Source organism: Trichechus manatus, unplaced genomic scaffold (assembly GCF_000243295.1).
Source record: "Trichechus manatus latirostris isolate Lorelei unplaced genomic scaffold, TriManLat1.0 scaffold00112, whole genome shotgun sequence".
NCBI classification, from domain to species: domain Eukaryota; kingdom Metazoa; phylum Chordata; class Mammalia; order Sirenia; family Trichechidae; genus Trichechus; species Trichechus manatus.
This window is the reverse complement of record NW_004444048.1, coordinates 9202814-9225554: the sequence shown is the minus strand read 5'-3', so window position 1 is coordinate 9225554 and position 22741 is coordinate 9202814. Positions and strand designations below refer to the sequence as shown.

The window sequence follows — 22741 nt, the reverse complement described above, 5'->3', positions numbered from 1 at the left end:
TGATTGTAGAGTTGTTTGTTTTGTCCTTTTTTTTTTTTTTAATTTCACTGTGTCTGAGCAGGCGGGCTGTGTGTTCTTTGTTTGCTCATCTGTGGGCACAATACTTTTCGCCTCCGTCTCCAATTGGCAGGGTCAGTCGCTCGGATATGGTACAGCAGGGCAGGTCTAGCTGAAGAGGAGTTGCTGGGATGGGTTGTTTGTGGCACTTACTACAGCCACCAGGGTGGGTTGGTAATCAGTGCAGGGCAGGGTCCAGTAGGCCGTGTCTGTGCTGCTTGGTGGTGTGATGTTAAGCACACTGTGCAGGTAGGCAGGATGGAGGTGGGAGATTGTGATGTGTGGAGCTAAAATGGGTATGGGAGAGAGGAGAGAGGAACAGGAGCCAAAAACATACAAATAAACAAAAAAGAGTGCTAGGGGAGCTTGCCATTGGAGTGGAGAGATGAAAGACTATGAAAAGGAGAAAAACAAAAAGGGGTAGAAGAAGGAAAAAAAAGAAAAGAATGAATAAATAAAAATTAGGAAGAAAAAAGAACAGCAAAGCTCCCAGGGATCCCACCGGTGCGGCTACAAGGCCTGGGGAGGTTGTTCCCAGGTGTTGAAGTACAGCCTGGCTAGGAGGTGTAGAGGTATTCAGCACCAGGTATCCAGGGGACAGGAAGAGAAGGAAGGTATAGAGAGACTAGAAACTGAGTAATGAAGAAAGACAAAAATTTAAAAAGAGGGAAAAGAAAACAAAACAAAAAAATAAAAAGAAGAAAACCTCCAAAAAAAAAGAAGGAAAAAAACCATGAAAAAAGAAATGCGCTCAGGTATCCCTCTGCGTGCCTGTGCAAGCTGAGGGGGTAGGTCCCAAGCTGCACAGCACCACCCCGGCCAGAACGGGCTCCCAACTCGAGAAAAGAAAAACAAACAATTGAAAACAAACAAACAAACAAACAAAAGCCATGGGATCCCACCAGTGTGGCAGCACGGACCGGGAAGTAGTTTCCCACTTGAACCGAGCTGCACAGCTCCTCAGGAAGAAGCTACGATGGCGCACAGAGCCAGGTATTTGAGCAAAAGGAGGGGGATGGTGAGAAGTAAGGAAGAAATCAAAAGAAGCAGAAAAAAAGCAACACCATCAGCCAACAAATGGCACTCAGGGAGTTGGCCAGTGTGGGCAGGTAGAATCCAAGCAGCCGGTGCTTCCCGGCCAAGAGACTGTGGCTTCAGGAAGCAGAGGAGGCCAAGTGGGGGTGAAGAAGGGTAGGAGGTGGGAAAGCATATATCGCTGTTTACCAGTCATTCTGTCTCCTGCTGGAAGCTCCGTAAAGCTGCTTTCTTGTACCCCCTATTTGCTGGTCTCTGATAGGAGTCCAAGATGGTGGATCTGTGCTGCATTAGCTGATAGGGGACTTCTCCATTTACGTCTCTTAGCTCTCTGTTCTCTGTCAGTTTCTTATTCCATTTGGTGCTTGGCTAAGTTCTTTATCTCTTCATTTGATGTTTAGGATTTCAGGATTGCTGTTTTCTCTGTTTGGCTTAGTTTTTCAGATCTTTGCTGTGGAGGGATGCCATGGTGCTTCTGCCTAGAGCTCCATGTTGCTGGAAGTCCAAATTTTTATTAATTTTAAAGCTTACTGTCTTAAATAAGAATTTTAAAATTAACTTTAAGAACCGTAAGTATGTACATAATAGATAAAATTAACTTTAAGAATCATCTAGGAGTCCTTGGGTGGCACGAACAGTTTACGCTCTACTACTGTCTGAAAGGTCGGTGGTTCAAACTCACCCAGAGGCACCTTGGAAGACAGGCCTAGTGATCTGCTTCTGAAAGGTTATGGCCTTGAAAACCTGTGGAGCCGTTCTGATCTCTACACATGGGGTCACCATGAATTAGAATTGACTCAATGGCAACTAACAACAACAGCAACAATCATTTTAAGAAAATACATGGTAGGCACTCAAACAGTTGTCAATGAATTGTTGTGTGCTGTAGCGTCCATAGCAACCCAATGTGACAGAGTAGAACTACCCCATAGGGTTTCCTAGGCTGTAATCTTTTTTTTTTTTAAATGAATCATTATAAATGTATTTTTACACATAAGAAACTAAAGCCATTGGCTACGTGTCTTTTAAATTAAAAACCTTGGGGAGCAAAGACCATAGGTTAGTCACATGTAGATCTTAACTTCCATTCTCTCTTTCACATATAGGTCCTTAATAAAAATTTGTTAATGGGTAGCCCAAAGCAAGCTTTTATATTTGATACCTAAAAAACTAAAAAGAGTAATATACATGTTGAGCCTCTAGGTTGCTTTTGTGTAAAACTGCATGCAGAAGCCTGCCATAATTTACACAGTTATGAAACTGAATAAATTGATTTTTTGGTTAGTTGAAACATATGAAATCTCAAGGTAGAGTCACTAAAGTAACTCTGGTGTCAAAGTATTTCTGTATGATAAAGAATTATTTGGCAATGAAAATTTACCACTAATTGATTGGTCTGGGTAGACATTCTTTTCTTTTTTTAATTGTACTTTAGATGAAGGTTTACAGAACAAACTAGATTCTCATTAAACAATTAATACACGTATTGTTTTGTGACACTGGTTGCCAACACTTGACATGTCAACACTCTCCCCTTCTTGACCGTGGGTTCCCCATTACCAGCTTTCCTGTCCCCTCCTGCTTCCTCATCCCTGCCCCTGGGCTGGTGTGCCCATTTAGTCTCATTTCGTTTTATGGGCCTATCTAATCTTCGGCTGAAAGGTGAACCTTGGGAGTGACTTCACTACTGAGCTATAAGGGTGTCCAGGGGCCATACTCTTGGGATTTCTCCAGTCTCTGTCATACCAGTAAGTCTGGTCTTTTGTTTTTTTCTTTGTGAGTTGGAATTTTGTTCTACATTTTTTCCAGCTCTGTCTGGGACCCTCTATTGTGATCCCTGTCAGAGCAGTCAGTGGTGGTAGCCGGGGATTGTCTGGTTGTGCTGGATTCAGTCTGGTGGAGGCTCTGGTACTTGTGGTCCATTAGTCCTTTGGACTAATCTTTCCCTTGTATCTTTAGTTTTCTTCATTATTCCTTGCTCCAGATGTAGTGAGACCAGTGGAGTATCTTAGATGGTTGCTCACAAGCTTCTAAGACCCCAGACGCTACTCACCAAATTAGAATGTAGAACATTTTCTTTATAAACTATATTATGCCAGTTAAGCTAGATGTTCCCTGATGCCATGGTCCCCACAGCCCTCAGCCCAGTAATTTGTTCCCTCACGGATTTTGGATGTGTCTATGGAGTTACCATGACGTTTAGGCTGTAATCTTTAAGGGAGCAGATCACCAAGTCGTTTCTCCCGTGGAACGGCTGATGGGTTTGAACTGCCAGCCTTTCAGTTAGCAGCCAAGCACTTAACCGTGGTGCCACCAGGGCTCCTAGTTAATTAATTAAAGCATCTTAATAACAACCTTGAAAAATGTCATATAGTTTCATGCTTTTTTTCCCACAGCTTTATTGACATAATTCACATGCATACAATTCATCCATTCTAAGTATACAATTCACCAGTTTTTAATATATTCATAGAGTTGTAGACCCTTACCACAATCAATTTCAGAACTTTTCATCACCCCCAAAAGAAACCTGACACCCATTGGCAGTCATTTCCCATCCCCTGCCTCTCTCAGCCCCTGGCAACCACTAATCTACTTTCTGTGGATTTGCCTTCTGGACGTTTCATATAAATGGAATCATATAAAATGTGTCCTTTTTTATGACATCTTTCACTTAGCATATTGTTCTCAAGGTTCATTTATGTTGTAGCATGTATCAGTACTTCACTTCTTTTCATGGTTGAATAATATTCCATTATATGGATAATACCACATTTTGTTTATCCATTTATCAGTTAGTTGACAGACAAATAAAATCAGTTCCCTTGAAGAGAGCTCTGGAGCTCCCTGTTCTTACAGCCTCCCTCTTTCCCTGGGCAAAACCTCTATGTCCTTGCTCTGGAGCTGTGGACAGGGACGGTGGCCCACTTCTTTCAGAGTAACACGCCTGCTTTATAAGCAGGGTACTGACTTAGGACAGTAGCCTCTGGTTTTCTTGAATTGCCTCTGCCACCATGGAACCTCTGCCCTATGAGCAAGCTGGGGTGAGGAAGATGATCAGGGCCCCAGTGTTCTTGACCTGCATTGCCTGGTGTAGAGCTTCCACCCTACGTACTAGTGGGGGCTGGAGGAAGAAAGCCTCAGACCTCTCAGCCGTTTTTTGCCTGGAATCAAGCTTCTGCAACACAGAGCTGGCAGGGTGGGGGGATGAGAAATGCTGATGGCCTGTTATTTCTAGGGGGATACCATAACATCAACTGAGATCTGAGGGGAGAGGATGTCCTGTGTTCTTGGCTGCACCTTCCTGGAGTGGAACTTCTGCCACAGTGAGCTGTGGGGGAAAGGGAGGGAGCAGGTTGTAGCTCAAATGCCACAGACTCTCAATTTTCTTACTAGATTTAGTAGATTTTCTTGAATAAATGTTTCCTCATTTGCTGTATGCCCTTAAGATAGCTTATAGAGATTTTAAATGGTTGGTTTTTTTGTCGTTTTTTTTTCTAATCATTTTTGCCAGCTATGGTTGTTTTGCTGGGGAGAGGGTTTGCGGAGTTCCTAATGCTGGCTTTCCATAGTCGTCTCTCTCTCTTTTCTTCTTTGGTGCTCTAATTTGGTTGTTAAATGCAGTTACTGATTGATGCTTTATCCTCCAATTTGCTAAAAATTTCAGTCTTCATTTTGTCTCCCTTAGCCAAAGAACTAATTAACTTTTTATAAAAACACCTAAATTATTATTGTATTCATGCCTGTAATGTACCATTTTCTCATTTCTACCACTGTTCATATACTTTAAAATTAAACTTTACATTGTTATCACTAGAAGTTGTAATCTGATGTGTGATTTCCAGTAGCATCTAATGTGACTTAAATTTTACACTGAGGAAATAGTGTTTTTTGTTTTAAATAGAATATGTGATATCTGTTGTGGGCAAATGAAGATATTAGGAGTGGAGTACAGGAAGAGAAAACTTTTTGGCACAGAAAAGAGTTGATGCATAAGAAAATATCCAGAAGCTAAGGCCTTTATTTTCCCAGGAAAGCACCTATAAATAAGATAGAAATATTATTTATCAGAGCAATAGATAACAAATCTGTCATCCAATTTTGCATTTAGTCACTGAGAACTGTGGGACCAAAAAGTAACTATGTAAGATTGATCAGAGATATTACCTCCATATCTGGTTTTCTGGATCCTTTGACCAGAGTGCTTACTGTATTCTCCTTGCTATTATTGAACTTTGTTTTCTATACGTTGTACTTAGTTCCAGAAGGCTCAAACCTTGCTGGGCCATAACAGCAGAACCCAGATTCAGATATAAAAATGATATTCTTACAGACATCTATCACTTATACTCGTTAAGCCAGAATTATGGTATTACACTGTTTTGTGAATATAAAGCTATTGTTGATCTAGTCATTAGAGCATGGAATATGAATTGTTTCCTTATCTGTCCATAAACTGTCACTTTGTCCTTCTTATCACCTAAAATAAGCAGTAGCTCTCAAATATGAGTCCTAGGGCTAGAGTTGATATGTGACATTTTCCCTAATCTGAGGCCAAAATATTACCATATATTTACCAGTTCCTATTTCTTAGAAGAGATGATTCTTTGCTCTGAGATTGACATTCCTACTATTTTGATATTCAAATGCCCTGTATTTCAGATAACAATGGTGGTTGTATGGTAAAGTAAGCTAGTATTTTTGCTTATTTTTTCCTTTGCTTTAAATAAAATTTAGTAACTATATGTTGCTCCCACTCACTTTTTTCTTTTCTTTTTTTTTTAATTAACTGGTCTGTGGAACCTGTAAGTCTAGAAACCACTAAACTAGAGAATTTCCAAGACTGAGTAGGAGAGACATTGTACGTACAACATAGGTTGTATCTGTAGAACAAGTTTGTTAACTTATGCAATTTTTTAAATAAAATTTTATCACTATTTTTGCTGTCTTTGATTCATATTTTTAAAAGACAAAACTGACTTTGCAAAAAAGATGAAAACGATCTCAAAATCACTACTCTACTACTTTGCAAAAATGGAAACCATCTAAATGTCCAATAATAAGGATTGGTTAAATTACAGTGCATTCATGTAATAGTTATCTATTAAAAATCATGCTTTATTATAGTATTGTATGACATGGGAAAATGTTCAACTACAGGTCAGCTTGTCATGTTCTGGTAACTATTCCCTCCCCTAACCTCTTCAGGCGTATTGCAGCTTCCCAAGGTGTTTTACCATCCCTGTTGGCTTTCTTTAACCCTGTTCACACCTTTGTAAATAGTCCTCACATTAAACCCTCTTCAGTCCCCCCACTTTAGTGTGTCATCTGTTTCTTGTCAGGACCGTGAATTTTACAGAGGTTAATGGTGAAACTACACCATTATTCTCTGGTTGTTGAAATTACAAAGAAAACAATAAATACCTGTTGTTAAAAGTATGTGCACTGCAGCTAATAATAGTGAGGGCTACCGTTAATTAAATGGTTTATTCAGTTGTACACTGTGCTTTATGTATCTCATTTGATCTTTTAAGAGAACCCTATGAGATGTAATAGGTATTATCGTTTTCTGTATACAAATGAGGAAACATTAAATATCTTTGATGACTATGAATTATATATTGTCATTGTTTTCTTTTGTAGATCATTCAAGAGAAGTCTTGGAGCAATTAGTAGGCCCAAACAAACTAAAGCAAGTGACCTGGACTGTTTATTAATGCTTATTGAAGCTTATCAAACTGGATCTTCATACTGCTTCCACAGGAAACAACAGTCTATAGAGATTGGCATTCCATTTAATTTAACACTATCCTATTATTGTCTTATTTCAAGTTATAACTCTCAGCTAACCAGCTAAATCCCAGTATATACATGGTTTGTGCTTTGACGTTAACCAGACTCTTAGACCTTTTAATAGTGCTGTTATTCTGTATTTGTTTAATAAGTCATTGTTTTTTACATGGTAATCCTAGCATGACTTCTGATCTGTTGGGGAGGTGGGTTGTGTTTTGTTTCTTAAATAACAAAGTTTTAAATTATCTGTGTTCCCTGAAGATTTCCTTCTACTTCCTAGCTATTTGAGCTGTTAAAAGAGAAATTTACCAATATAGACGAACTTTAGGAGAACTGTAAATGAGGGTATTTCTAAAAGCATAATTACCTTTGTAGCTATTTTCTGGCTCCTGCCTTCTTTAAGTGTTTAAACACCCATTTGCCAAAAGCAAAGCTGAACATCAGGCTTGCAAATTCTTTGTGGAATTCATTATTTCAATGAAACAAAGAAACATAATAGTTTTATGTCATAACCCATAATATCATCATACACCTTAGCCATCTAGCATCTGAATGCCACTGAGGCCCTTGTCCATGCACTTATTTCATTGATCTTTATGGCTAATCTTCCCAAATACGTGCTATTCATCTATGAACTTTCTCCCTCAGCAAAACTGCATTTAGAAATGTTTAAAAATTAGTAGATGCAAACTATCGTTTCAGAGTTTGTATTCTGAAACTGTATTAGTTCCACATTGTGAAATAAATAGCACAGGTCTTTGTTTTCAAATGAAATATATTACTCTTCTGTTATCACAAAATTGTCTGAAGTATACTATGCTTAACCACCCACTGCCATTGAGTTGATTCCAACTCATAGTTACTCTAGGGCAGAGAACTGCCCCATAGGGTTTCCAAGGCTGAAATCTTTATGGTAGCAGACTGCCACATCTTTCTCCCATGGATGCTATGCTTAAACTGCCCTCTAAATTCAGCATATTCCCTGTACTATGAGCCTGTCCATTGAGACTTAAGTATTTCTTGTTTTGCCTCTGATGCAGTAAAAAAACAAAGAATATGGTATGGTAAGTTTATTGTACATGTTTAGGGAGAGGGGTTACATATCTGACTCTTGTCCTTACTATTAATTACTTCATAAATGTGGCATGTTACAGTGTAGATATGGCCACTGCAAAGGTGGTATATGTATATATATTTAAATGGGTAAAGCCTGTTTCACCTATGCAATTGTTCTAAACACAAATTCAATAAAATTTAATATTGAATATCTAACCAATTCAGTAGCTCCCCCCACCCCTTTTTGTGAAACTAGTTTCAAGATCTAAGGTTGATCTTGTTAGAGTCTATAAAGGATTTATTTTCCTAAAGCAGTTTGCAGTTTGATCTTCTTGCATTATTATTACTGGTTTCATTAACTATTCCTCACCACCCTGTTTAAAATTTCAGTACCTCATCCCCACCCCAGTACTCCTTATTACCCTTACCTGCTTCATTTCTCTGACCATTACCCTCTGAGACCTATTTTATTTTTCATTTGTTCATTTTCTGTTTGCCCATCCTAAAATATAGGTTCCATGAAGACAGATTTTTGTCCCTTTTTTTCACTGCTGTATCCTCACTGCCTAGAATAGTACTGGTACTTATTAATAAACCCTCAAATATTTGTTGAATGAATAAGGAAACAAAGAAGGAAAAATAATTCCCTCTGAAAAATAGTCTCCAAGGATAATTAATGGATGCTTCACATCTGGCAGTTTGATACACTATGCATATATACTTCTATTAATTTATAGCACACTAAACATTCCAAGTATTGGAAAATAAGAGTAAACATCCTTGCTGTATGGGAGAAAAGATAAAGCATGTGACAATTAAATAAAACTATCCCACATTGCAACTCAAGGCTTGAATTTTTTTCTTCACTTATTTCAGCTTGAGAAATGCCAAGCATGTTCTTCCCTTTTGGTTTTCTAACTCCAGGTCTTTGCACATTTCATTAAATACTTTATCTTCTCAAGCTGCCTTTTGAAATCTTTTACTTCACCATTTCTTCCATTCACTTTAAGCTGCTCTACATTCAAGAGCAAGTTTCAGAGTCTCTTCTGACACTTGTCTTTTCTTTCTTTCCTGTCTTTTTAATGACTTTTTGCTTTCCTCATGTATGATGTCCTTGATGTATCTGGTCTTCGGTCATTAGTGTTCAGTGCATCAAATCTGTTCTTGAGATGGTCTCTAAATTCAGGTGGGTATACTCAAGGTTGTACTTTAGCTCTTGTGGACTTGTTTTAATTTTCTTCAGCTTCCACTTGAATTTGCATATGAGCAATTGATGGTTTGTTCTGCAGTTGGTCACTGGCCTTGTTCTGACTGATGATATTAAGCTTCTTTATCATCTCAAGTTGCAATAGTGACGGATTCTATGGGCAAAGTATTGAATGACACAGCATCAAAAGAAGATGGAAGAAATACACTGAGTCACTGTACCAAAAAGAATGGTCAACGTTCATCCATCTCAGGAGGTAGCATTATGATCAAGAACCGATGGTACTGAAGAAGTCAAAGCTGCACTGAACCCAAAAACCCACTGCCATCGAGTCAATTCTGACTCATAGCAACCCTATAGGACAGAGTAGAACTGCCCCCATAGGGTTTCCAGGGAGCAGCTAGTGAATTCGAACTGCTGACTTTTGGTTAACAGCTGAAGCACTTAACCAAGCTTTACTGAAGGAAGGCACTGGCAAAAAACAAAGCTCCGGGAATTGACGGAATACCAAGTGAGATGGAATACCTAGTGAGGTGGAAGTGCTCACTCATCTATGCCAAGAAATTTGGAAGACAGCTAATTAGCCAACCGACTGAAAGAGATCCATATTTGTGCCCATTCCAAAGAAAGGTGATCCAACAGAATGCAGAAATTATCTAATGATATCATTAATATCACATGCAAGTAAAATTTTGCTGAAAATAATTCATAAACAGTTGCAGCAGTAGATTGACAGGGAACTGCCAGAAATTCAAACCAGATTTAGAAGAGGATGTGGAACAAGGGATAACATTGCTGATGTCAGATGGATCTTGGCTGAAAAATGAGAGTAACAGAAAGATGTTTACCTGTGTTTTATTGACTACACAAAGGCATTTGACTGTGTGGATCATAACAAGTTATGGATAACTTTGTGAAGAATAGGAGTTCCAGAACACTTAATTGTGCTCGTGCAGAATCCATACATAGACCAAGAGGCAGGCATTTGAACACAACAAGGAGATACTGTGTGGTTTAAAATCAGAAAGCATGTGCATCAGGGTTGTATTCTTTCACCATATTTATTCAGTCTGTATGCTGAGCAAATAATATGAGAAACTGGACTATATGTGAAGAACATGGCATCAGGATTGAAGGAAGACTCATTAACAACCTGCATTATGCAAATGACACGACTTTGCATGTTGAAAGGGAAGAGGGCTTGAAGCACTTACTGATGAAGATCAAAGACTACAGCCTTTAGTATGGATTGTACCTCAACATAAGGAAAATAAAAATTCTCACAACTGGACCAATAAGCAACATCATGATAAATGGAGAAAATGTTGGAAGTTGTAAAGGATTTCATTTTACTTGGATCCACAATCAATGCCCACGGAAGAAGCAGTCAAGAAATCAAACAACATATTGCACTGGGCAAATATACTGCAAAAGACCTCTTTAAAGTGTTAAAAACTAAAACTGTCACTTTGAGGGCTAAGGCGCACCTGACCCAAGCTTTTTCAATCATGCGAAAGCTGGACAATGAATAAGGAAGACCAAAAAAGAATTGATGCCTTTGAATTATGGTGTTGGTGAAGAATACTGAATATACCATGGACTGCCAGGAGAAAGAACAAATCTCTTGGAAGAAGTACAGCCAGAATGCTCCTTAGAAACCAGAATGGTAAGAGACTTTATCTTACTTACTTTGGTCATGTTATCAGTAGAGACCAGTCCCTGGATAAGGACACCATGCTTAGTAGAGGGTCAGAAAAAAGAGGAAGACTGTCAACAAGATGGACTGACACAGTGGCTGCAACAATGGACTCAGACATAGCAATGATTGTGAGGATGGCACAGGACCAGGCGGCGTTTTGTTCTTTTGTACATAGGGTCACTGTGAGTCGGAGTGACTCAACAGCATCTAACGACAACAATATCCCACACTGAACTCTGATCCTTTTACCATTTGTTCTCCCTGAGTTGGAATCAACTCGAGGGCAATGGGTTTGGTTTTGGTTAACCCCAGTCAAGTGTGTGTGTGTGTGATTTTTAGTAGAAAGAAAGGAGACTTCAATGTTCCACATTAACTTATAAGCACACGTTTACCTATTAATCTATATTGTTCATTATTAAATCACTTCTACACCACAGGATAGCACTATCTGAATCAATAGTAGTATGGAAGAAATCAAACGTTGCCTTATGTTCAAGTCAGACTCTACCTGAGGTACCATTTATTTTGAGCGAGGAGAAAGCCAGACCCAGTACTTCACAAGAAAATCTATTCTACCCATATACCCACACCCACACACCTATATAGAGTGGTGGGCTAATTAACACAAGGCTTGTGAGTTTAAAGTTTAAATAATACAATTCTGTTTCCTTGTTGTTGCTCTTAGGTGCTATTAAGTTGGCTCTCATCTTTCACACATGAACTAAATGCTCCCCGGACCTGTGCCATCCTCACGTTTGTTGCTATGTTTGAGCCCATTGTTGCAGCCACTGTGTCAATCTATCTAATTGAGGGTCTCCCTCTTTTTTGTTGACCGTCTATTCTACCAAGCATTATATCCTTCTCCAGTGATTGGTCCCTCCTAATGATATGTCCAAAGTAAGTGAGAGGATGTCTCATCATCCTCACTTCTAAGGAACATTCTAACTGTACCTCTCCAAGACGGATTTGTTCATTCTTTTGGCAGTCCATGGTATATTCGATATTCTTCGCCAACACCACAATTCAAATACATCAATTCTTATTTGGTCTTCCTTATTCATTGTCCAGCTTTCGCATGATTGAAAATACATGGCTTGGATCAGATGTGCCTGAGTCATCAAAGTGACATCTCTGCTTTGTTTCCTACAACAAACTTATTCAATAGTAAAGTGAACAAATACAATTTCCTGTAACAAACCTGTTTGTTAAGATATGAAGTCATTTCAAGGCTGTGTTATATACATGGGAGAATACAAAATATTTTTTAACAATTAAATACCTCAGAGACCTTGGGCCCTTCTCATAAATCATTAAGAGAGTATAACAGACATTGGGTTTGTAGAGGTTTAAATTTACTTCTAGCCTTTACTTCACCAGGTTATTTTCCAACAGTACTCCAGAGTATAATTTTCTCTAATCTTCTCTGTCTTATCTTGCTTAGTAGGGCAATAACCAGCAGTACCTGAATATTCAAAGAATATGTCAACAAAATTATTTTCTCTCAAATATCCTCTTCCAATGCCATTTTGGCCTATAATTTCTATTAATTTTAACAAACGCTGAATCGAAATTTGGGGTTTGCAGACACCAGTGAAAAGTGGACAAAGCAATAGTTGATTCTTCGGGCTGTGATAAACTCTGGCTTCCAAAGTTCAAGAATCACAAGAGATTCCAAGATCCTCTGTGACCCCAACTCCAAAACTCCCACCTAATTATCCTATCTAGCCAACAACTTGGCCTTAATTGCCTTTTCCATACTTCTGCTCTATGACTATAACTCTGAGCACATTTCCCTGGCATTGTAATCCCAGTAACAGGGGCTTATGACAAAGTATATGACGCAAGTCTCAGGACCATTTCCTAAACATCTTGTAAAAGCATGACAGTACACTAGAGTGGCTGCATTTTATATTTCACTTGTAACATATATAGTGGTGGGGTTTAGTTTTAAATTAGAGAATAGGAAATACAGACATACAATTAGTACAAAATTCCAAGATCCGAAAGTAAAAACTAGGTCTCCCTCCAACCCCAGTCCACTGGTCATCTGCTTCCCTCTCAGAAGGCAACCATTGTTACCAGTTCTGTATGTATCCTTCCAGGGATACTCTATGTATACTACAAACAAATATGTATTTTATACATATACACACGTATATACATTTTTAAACATAAATGGTGGTGTCTTACTTATCCAGTGCTGTTATAACAGAAACACCGCAAGTGGATGGCTTTAACGAACAGAAATTTATTTTCTCACAGTTTAGGAGGCTAGAAATCCGAATTCAGAGCGCCACCTCTAGGGGAAGGCTCTCTGTCAGCTCTGGAAGAAGGTCCTTGTCTCTTTAGCTTCTGCTTCCTGGTTCTTTGGAGATATCCATGTGCCTTAGCATCTGTCTTACCCCATCTCTGCTTCTCTTGCTTGCTCATTTAATCTCTTTAATATCTCAAAACAGATTGACTCAAGACACACCCAACACTAATCCCATCTCATTAAGTATCAAAGACAACCCACTCCCAAATGGGATTATAACCACAGACATACAGGTCAGGATTTTCAACACATATTTTGGGAGGACATAGTTCAATACATAACAGGTGGCATACTATATACATTCTTCTTCACATTGCTTTTTTTCACTTGTTACAGTGCTTTTATTGATAGATAAGATTCTGACAACCTGGGACATGGAATTGTGGCAAACCAATTGCTAGCTAACCTTTTTAAACCATAAAGAGGCATCATAAAGTATCACCTTACAGAATATGTAAAAATTCCTAAAATCTGTTTTTCCCATGATTGTCAATTAAAGCTCTACTAGTTGCTGTCAAGTTGATTCTGACTCGTGGTGACCCCATGTGTGTCACAGCAGAACTGTGCTCCATAGGGTTTTCAGTGCTGATTTGTCAGAAGTCAATCACCAGGCCTTTCTTCGAGGAGCCTCTAAAAGAAAAAAAGTGTTGCCTTCAAGTGGATTCCGACTCATAGTGACCCTATAGGACAGAGTAAAACTGCCCCCCCCCCAGAGTTTCCAAGGCTGTAATCTTTAGGGAAACAGACTGCCACATCTTTCTCCCATAGAGGAGCTCGTGGGTTGGAACCACAAACCTTTTGGTTAGCAGCCGAGTGCTTAACCATTGCACCACGAGGGCTCCTCGAGGAGCCTCTGGGTGGGCCCAAACCTCCAACCTTTAGGTTAGCAGTTGAACATGTTAACCATTTACACCTTCCAGGGACAATTAAGGCTCTAAACCAAAAACAAAACCCACTGCTGTCGAGTTGATTCCGAGTTACAGCGACCCTATAGGACAAAGTAGAACTGTCCCGTAGGGTTTCCAAGGCTGTAATCTTTAGGGAAGCAGGCTGCCACGTCTTTGTCCCATGGAGCGGTTGGTGAGTTCAAACTGCTGGCCTTTCGATTAGCAGCCAAGCACTCTAACCACTGTACCACCCGTACCCATTGCTGTGAAGCTGATTCCAACTCATAGCAACCCTACAGGACAGAGCAGAACTGCCCCGTAGGGTTTCTAAGGAGTGGCTGGTAGATTAGAACTGCCAACCTTTTGGTTAGCAGCTGAGGGCTTAACCACTGCACCACCAGGGCTCCACTGTGTCACCAGGGCTCCTTAATTAAGGCTCTAAACCAAAAAATCAAACCAAACCCAGTGCTGTCAAGTTCCTTCCAACTCATAGCGATCCTATAGGAGAGAGTAGAACTGCCCCATGGGGTCTCCAAGGAGCGGCTGGTGGATTTGAACTGCCGACCTCTTGGTTAGCAGTCAAGCTCTTAACCACCGCACCACCAGGGCTTCCAATTAAGGCTCTACTAGGTACTAAAGGGACACCCTAGTGGCATAGTAGCTAAGTGCTCAGCAGTTAAAATTCACCAGGTGCTCCTTGGAAACTCTATGGAGCAGTTCTACTCTGTCCTATAGGGTCGCTATGATTCAGAATCGACTTGATGGCAACCGGTTTGGTTTGGTTTGGGTTTTTGGTTCAGGTACTAAATACTGTATTAGGCCCCTTACATATTCTTTCATTTAATGCAATAGCCCTTTGAGGTGAAGTTTATTGAGTTTTATTACCATTTTATAGATGAGGAAATTAAAGCTTGGAGAGTTTAGCCTTCAAAATCTCAGCTAGAAAGTGACGGAGCTGCCTTACTCCAAAGCCCAGGTAGTTTGTATCATATTAACTGTATCTTTACAGATTTTTTTAAATACAGAATTCATCTGTATTTTTTTTAATTTTAATTCAGACATCATAGTTGTCTTCAACTTCAGAAACAGCTTCTGCTACAATTACCTAATTCCTCTCCTCTATTTAGGTGTTGCCTTCTGTAATCATATTCCTATAGCAGAAAAACTATAGGAAAGAAAAAAAAAGAAAATGACTGCAAATACAGATTTGTGTATCAGTATAAATGGAAATACAGTAGTAGTTATATAACAAAGGCTGGCAAAACCTTAAACCTGCATATTTTGGAAACAAGATTTGCCATTTAATAGGAATTAACATTTTTTTAACTGAGAATATACTTTATGGTGGAAACTTCCAAGATTAAACCCAAATATAGCTATATCCATACTTGGGAGCGCTTTAAGAACTCAAGGCTGAAAATCCCACACTGTACTTGTTGTCAATCCATTGTTTTCCTGCCTTGTAGGCTCTGGAAGTGAATATTCTACCACTTTGTGCAGGTGATTCTGAATGCTGTGTCCACTGAACTGGGGTCGCCCAGGGTCACCAATCAGTATTTGAGTTGTGTGGGTCCAAAAGCATTTCTTTAGCCATCCATGAAGACTGTCTGCAAGGTCTTCATCATAAAACATATCTCCAAGAACAACAAGGTCCCAGTTATCTTGTTCCAAATCCAAAATGTTTCTGGTTAAAATGGGAAAAGGATTCAGCTGGTTCAATTCACAGTTTAGTGTAATGGCCATTCCTGCAACTATCAAAAAAAACACATGATAAGTCAGTATATGCTGGGCCATTTTAATTCCCTATTGATTAATTTGAGTAATTTAGAAAATTTCCTAGCAATATCTTTTCTCCCCCTTTCTGTTGAAAGTTGTTTTTATAAAGAAGCCTAAAGGTTACGCTAATATAAGCTACTTACTGCCATTTCCAAAAATATGACAGACTGGATATCCTGAAAACAAAACAAATATTACAAAACACCTTGAAATATTAAGATCTTAGGAACTTTGCTGATCCCAATATCCAAGAGGTTTGGTTTCTTACAGTGGAAATAAGTTTTGGGCTTGAGCAAGGTGGTGAGTTAGAACTGAAGCCCCTATATAAACTAAGGATCTTCAAAGGGCTGTGCCCTCAGTGAAAGGGTGGACAAGAAAAAAATATAAAAAAATAAAATAAAAACTTACCTGTCTCAGCTTGAGGTCTACTGGAATAAAAATCTCCCCCAAAGACACACAGGCCTCCCCTCACTTGGGTCCTGGGTCAAATAAATACTACCTACATATTTCAGAAAATCCCTAGCCCAGAAATCAACAGTAAGTGGTCCCAAGTTGGTATCACTCTGGGATGCCTGGCAGAAACACAAACAAATTCTCTTGGGCAAAACGCACCTTCAGCTGAAGCCTCACAGGATTCCCACAGATAATGTCCCACCGAACATAAGCTCACAATCTCAGATTACAAAATACACATGGTAGTTTATTACTATGTAACTGTTCATATTTCTCCTGGAGGAAAAAAAAAAAAAGAGATGAGCTTCAAATATTTTTAAATATGAAATCCTTACTAGGGTCTATGTCATTGGCCAAGATCCTTGATGCCCCACTCATTTTAGCAGCAATCGCTGTAGCTCCACATCCACTCCCAAGATCTAACACAGATTTTCCTCTGACAATGTCAGGATTATCCAAAAGATACCTAAATAAAAAGAAAGATGGGAGAATTAGAGAGATGGGAGGTCAATAAGAAATGGCAAAAAATAATAATGTCTTTGGGTTGACTAGACAATGAAGTAGTGGAACTTAGGAGAAGAACTTGGTCCAAACTTGGCAAGTCTGGCCCGGCTAGAGTAAGACAAAATGTCAATCTTCAGAGCTGGGCTGAGATAGCCGGAGAGAAAACCTAGTCAGTTGGTCTTTCTCTTCAGCAGCTGTGAAGAGCAGTTCCACACAACTGACTAATCGTGCTTTTCAAGTCAACTAAAAAAAAAAAAGTATTGAGCAATTAATACAATCCAGAAACTACCAAGCACAAGGAATACAAACTGACAAAATGCTGCCGTTATCAGGACTAAGCAAGCTAGATCCAAAATTCATGGTCTCCTTTCGATTGTTCATCATGGCGTGATTTTTACCTGCTGCTTGAACTGTATTATGAATTTTCTGGTAACGTACAACCAAAGTCCAGCTCAACCAGAGAAGCTGGACCAGGGCTGACTAGTTACCAAATAAGTGAAGATGGATGGGGTAACACTGAAATAATAAATGTCAACTAACACTTGACCTCAGTAGTGGAAATGAACAGGGAGTAGTCGGGACCGTGGTGAAGCAGGAATACATAAACTTGCCCTCTCTAAAGGGACAGTTGCTACCCATCTTCAACTAGCTGCTGCCATCCAGAAATTCAGTGTTACCAGATATTCCTGTTTTTCAAAACAAAGTTGATTTTTACAGGAAATTTCTCAACTTTTAAGTATTAAAATGTTAGCAATTAAAAAAAAAAGTTTACAACAAAGTACAGGCCAAACAAAACACATGTGTGGGTCACAAATTTGTGCCTTCTGATTCAGACAGTCTCTTCAGGAAGTTGATTGTTTATATTTGGACTTGACAAAACAAGCCACTCTAACAGATATCCCTTACAATGTCAGCATTTAACAAATATGATGTAACTAGTTAAAACTTGAAGGTTTGGCAACACAGCAACCAGAAAATTGGAATTGTTGGGCAGCACCTGGAAAGCTTTCCAGTCCTTGGGATTCCCCAAAAAGATATATGTTTACACACACACACACATATATATATATTTAAGAGGCCCTGGTGGTACAGTGGTTAAGAACTTGGCTGCTAACTAAAAGGTAGGCAGTTCAAATCCACCAGCTGCTCCTTGGAAACCCTATGGGGCAGTTCTACTCTCCTATAGGGTCGCAATGAGTTGGAATCAACTGGATGACATCAGGGCTTTTTTTTGTTTGTTTGTTTTTTTAAATATTACATTTAAAACAATATACAACATTATCTCTGTAGGCCATACCATTCCTGTAAAAGAGAAGTCTTGTTGCCGTTTTTGTTTCACTGCTCCATAACCTCAAGGCAGAAACAGATTAAATGATTTACCTCTCCAAAAGCAAAGACCAAAGTGAATGCTGATAGCTCTTGCCTTTGTTTCAGTAGCTGGGTTTTAATAAAAAGCATAGTGTGAATATGTAAGAAAATGCCCTAAGAAGACCTCTGCAGTATGGGGGGGGTGGGGTAGAAAGGAAAACCTTAAAAACATGGATTCAAGGGCAGGGTTTTCCTGAGATGTCAATCAACTAGTAGAGAAGAGGAAAACTGTGAGTTGCCCGCTCACTCACATCTATTGCTCTGTGTGAGACTGGGAAGAGGCAAGGACGGAGGGAGTGTGAGGTTTAGGAGCAACATTCACAGGATTGAACTAGGAGAGCTGAAGGACGGGGTGTTTAGGTTCTGCCTAGGAAAGAACCTGCGATCTCTGCACCGGCCATACATTATGACCCTTAAATCTGTGAATATGTTGAGATTTCTGGATCATTCATGGCTATCTAGGATCTTAAGAGCTAACGCTAGAATTTCTCTTGGGGGAAATACCTTGATAAGCTTGGGGTTGAAGGTGAAACAATGCAACGAAACAACCAGAAAAGATGGTGTAACTACTCTTAATAAGAAAAGAAGTATTTTGACTTTTGCAGGTGGGGAGGAGAGAATGAGGAGTTTGAAAGAGCTGAAAAAAGAAAGAATCTGTAGCAGCCTTAAAAGTTCCCGTTTTCAATTAGGGCGGTACCTAGACAGGGCTTGGCCTCCTGGCCAGTAGATAGCCCAGTAAGGATCACTGTAGGGCCATAGGTCAGCTCTTTCCCACCAGAACTTGCATCTGGGAGTCAGAAGACGCAACTGGATTTCAGGGGTGAGGTTGCCAGTGCTGGTGACTTCAGTGTTCTCCTCCAGGAAAGCCTTCATCTCAGGGTCCAAAATACTCCCAGCTCCTCTCCAGGGGTGGCGGCCCCAGGGAAACAAGGGAAGACCACCACTTCTCACAGCCCTCAGAAAAAGACTGCAGCGGTTCGCGGGAAATAGTGCAAATACTTTCCAACTTAGGCTCAAAGGCATCAGTGCTTTTCCAAAACACAGGTTCTGTCAGTATTGCTGTTGATAAGGGTTGCTCCTCATGGGAAAAGAACAAGGGCCTGGCTCCCAGCTTGATCGCACCAGGACTCCCTGGATCTCTAAAAACAGAAATAATACTGAAAATTACAAAACTGACCAACATTTCCAGATCCTGTTACATAATAAGAAAAGTTACAGTAGAGGCTCTGTATCTGTTTACCAAACTCGTGCAGGTTCAGATGAAAGCTTTGGTGCGTCAATTTAGGAAAACCCAATCTTTTAAAAGGATGTCTTTTCACAAAGGAATCCTTTTAATAGTTTGTTTTCAGAACAAGTATATAAGTATTTGATTTTGAGAAAAATCCTCAGAAACATGCCTGTTGCATAAAATAAATTATACCTTTAAAGTCCTCTCATACATTCAACAAATCACCTTTAAGCAAGCACTGTGCTTGGCAACTGTGAAAACTTCTCCTCAGGAAGCTTATATTCTAGTGGTGGGATACAGCAGTTAACAAGGCCAATACAGTTCTAGCCTTTATGAAGTACAGTCAAGAGCTGTGGAGTTAACAAACTATAATTGTCTGTGGGGCAGACTACACTGTATTTCAAAAAAGACTGCTGTGTCATAAAATACCAATGTAATCGATATTCCAATTTTCATTTGAAAAAAAAAAACTTTATAGATTTACTTGTAGTAAAAGGATAAGACATCGACTTCCAGATCTCTTTCTGTAAATATCTCTAATGATTCGACTTGACTAAGCCTGGGCTGAAAAGATTTGCTCCAGTAAGAAGGAATGAGGAACAGCATCTTAAACACTAGAAGTACATACCCAATTGTTCGGTCTTTCTGGTCTGTTCTACAAACATGTTTTAAATAGTCTTACAGCCACCCAGAAGGCGCCCTGGTGGCACAATGGTTAAGTGCTCGGCTGCTAACTGAAAGGACGGCAGTTTGAAGCCACCAGCTGCTCCTCATGAGAAAAGACCTGGCCATCTACTTCCGCTAAGATTATACCCTAGGAAACCCTATGGGGCAGTTCTACTCTGTCCTATAGGGTCGCTATGACTCAGAATCAACTTGACAGCAAGGGGTTTATGAGTCAGTATCAATTCGAGGGCTCACAACAACAACATAGCCACCCAAGTACCAACTGAGTCAAAAATTCAAATGCCTGCAAGGGGCCAGACTGGTGATATAAATGAGCGAGGCAGGCTAGTGGTAAGATAACAGGAAGGGCAGGGGCAAACTGGAGACTGTGTCTTAATAGACCAAAGGGGCCAGCAAACTGTTGCCAGGTAAGTACAGGTAGCCAGATCTCCCAATTTCTCAAGATAATTCAGAAATCCACATATTTATGTTTAATCTCCCAGCTTTTAAACTCTGGTGACTAATTCAAATGTCAAAACACAGAGCAGGCCAAAAGTGCATGTCAGGCTTCTAGTCTGCAAACTCAGGCTAGACTTTTAGCAGGTGTTAATTATCCTAGTTTACGCACTGAGATACCAAACACTGGATCCCAGGAGTTCTAACGGCCTGACATCACATTACACTAATTCTGTTAAGCAGTATTGGGTTATCCCTGTTTTTACCTGCCATCCAGTCAGCTGACTGGTGCAAACTCCACGTGCTACAGAGTAGAACTGTTCCACAGCGTTTTCTTGGCTGTAATCTTTATGGAAGCAGATTGCCAGGCCTTTCTTCCAAAGAGCGGCTGGGTGGTTAAACCACCAGTCTTTAGGTTAGCAGCTGATGGCAAACCGCTTGAGCTACCGGGCTCCTTTGGGTTATCCCTAGAATCATACAAGTCTAAGGCTGAAAAATAAAGCAGAGCAAATATGAGATTAGTTTGTCTTTCGTCATGTCATCTAGAAGACGCCTTCCCCTCCCATTCCAGCACCAGTGAAGCATAGGTTCTGAAGCACGTGATTATGTGGTGGGTACTTGGCAACTATATCAATTGATAAGAAAGGCTGGCAGGATAAAAAGGGTAAGTTCCTAAAGTGTGCGTGACAACGTTATGTTCCTCCCGCCCGCTAGGGGAGGGCAGGGAGTCAATCTTAAAGGGGCAGGCACGGTCCTCCTTTTCTTCTTACCTTGCTTTTCTAATACCGCACTCGGGAGCTAAAGCACAGAGAACTCGCCTCCGTGCATTCTTCACGCCTGCGCCTCCCGCTCCCGCCTCCCAAGCTTGAGTCAGTAGTTGGGCTGAGGGCGCGGATCTGGCAGCCCCACCCGACCGGGTTCCGCCGGCTTCCGCCCTCTTTCCCAGCAGCGCTTTCTTCCTTTTTCTCTACCCTTTCTTAAAGGGGCAGGAAGGGCCACAGCAAAAGGTGCTATTACTTCTCTTTGAGAACAAGGGGACGTTAAATCCATGTACAAGGTTCTGTCAAATTTTTACTTTATAAGACTGTAGAACTCTTTATGGGACATCTTCTATGTGTCAGGCAAACTTCTGGGCAATGGACATAGAGTGGTGAGCAAAATAGACACAGTAAAATCCCTTTATGGCGCTTACAGGTAAGTGCAATTAAATTACAATGTATGTCTTCCCTGTTATAATAATTTTTATAAATGCACAATCCAAGTATATTTGCAGCTCATAGCTCTCAGGTTCTGAACCTGTATATCCATCTTCCACAAGTCACTGAGTCGCGTTAAAAATCATTCTGACAGCTCGCCCTTTAATACCAGTTTGCTGTAAAAGGGATTGAGCTCTCTCGAGAAGACTGGAAATCATCAGCGAACTCAAGCTATGATGCCATCTAGTGATAATTTAACCTGACATCGACCAAACGTGCCTTTGAGCTAAAAAGGTTTTTTTAAAAAGCCTAGAAAACAAACTATGAAAAAGCGAAGATTCCCACCCACAATGTTGCCACACACTGGCGTACTTTAGTTGTTAGGTATGGCAGAAATATGTATCATTAGCGAAAATTAGTTAAGACCTGAAGTTTAAGAAGGATTTAATGTCATCCTTAACATCTCTCTCCCTCTTTCTCTCTCTCATATACACATACACAATAAGAGGCCTGAAATGCACAAATCTTAAATGAAAAGTTTGATGAGTTTTGACAAATGTATACACCTATGTAACCCACACATATCAAGATATAGAACATTCTCATCACCCCAAAAAGTTCTCTGCTGCCCCTTCCCGATTAATCTTACCCATCCACCCCCAAGCCCAGGCAACCACTGTTTTCTGATTTCTGTCACCACAGATTACTTTTGCCTGTTCTAAAGTTTCATATAAATGAAATTATACAGAATGTACTATTTTGTATCTGGCTTCAATTGCTCAGCATAATGGTTTTGAGATTTATCCATGTTCATGTTGTTGCCATATATTGGTAGTTCACTCTTTTTAATTGTTCAGTAGTATGGCATTTGGATGAACATACTTCAATTTGTTTATCCATTTTCCTGTATATTGACATTTGGGTTGTTTCCATTTTGGAGCCATTATAAATAAAGCTATAAAGCTGCTATGAACATTCTTGCACAACTTGTTGTGGTCATAATTTTCATTTCTCTTGGGTAAATGCCTAGGAATGGAATTGCTGCG

The 22741-nt window shown here is 39.9% G+C and overlaps 2 protein-coding genes across 8 annotated transcripts in view; one reads left to right on the top strand and one right to left on the bottom strand.

Annotated features, from left to right (window-relative positions):
• AMN1 (antagonist of mitotic exit network 1 homolog) overlaps positions 1-8860 on the top strand; it is an 87749-nt gene extending 78889 nt beyond the window's left edge. For 3 of the 4 annotated variants that reach the window (XM_023738091.1, XM_023738090.1, XM_004383618.2), the window contains exon 7: positions 6736-8860. In XM_023738091.1, coding sequence (XP_023593859.1) covers positions 6736-6809 — 74 coding nt within the window. In that variant the 3' untranslated portion in view covers positions 6810-8860. Of the gene's footprint in view, positions 1-4330; positions 4912-6735 lie in introns of those variants that run through there. The other variant, XM_023738089.1, reaches the window with a different exon arrangement.
• Positions 8861-15181: 6321 nt separating this feature from the next.
• On the bottom strand, positions 15182-22199 carry ETFBKMT (electron transfer flavoprotein subunit beta lysine methyltransferase). Of its 4 annotated transcripts, XM_023738086.1 has the most exons (5): positions 21270-22199; positions 20766-20988; positions 18847-19288; positions 16613-16743; positions 15182-15799 (listed from the first exon to the last, which is right to left on the bottom strand). In XM_023738086.1, the coding sequence occupies exons 3-5, from the start codon at positions 19170-19172 to the stop codon at positions 15456-15458; spliced, it is 801 nt and encodes a 266-aa protein (XP_023593854.1). In that variant the 5' UTR covers positions 19173-19288; positions 20766-20988; positions 21270-22199; the 3' UTR covers positions 15182-15455. The 4 variants fall into 4 exon arrangements, with proteins under 4 accessions (XP_023593854.1, XP_023593855.1, XP_023593853.1 ...); XM_023738087.1 differs by lacking the exon at positions 20766-20988; XM_023738085.1 differs by lacking the exon at positions 21270-22199 and having other exon boundaries at positions 20766-21219.
• Positions 22200-22741: the final 542 nt, after the last annotated feature.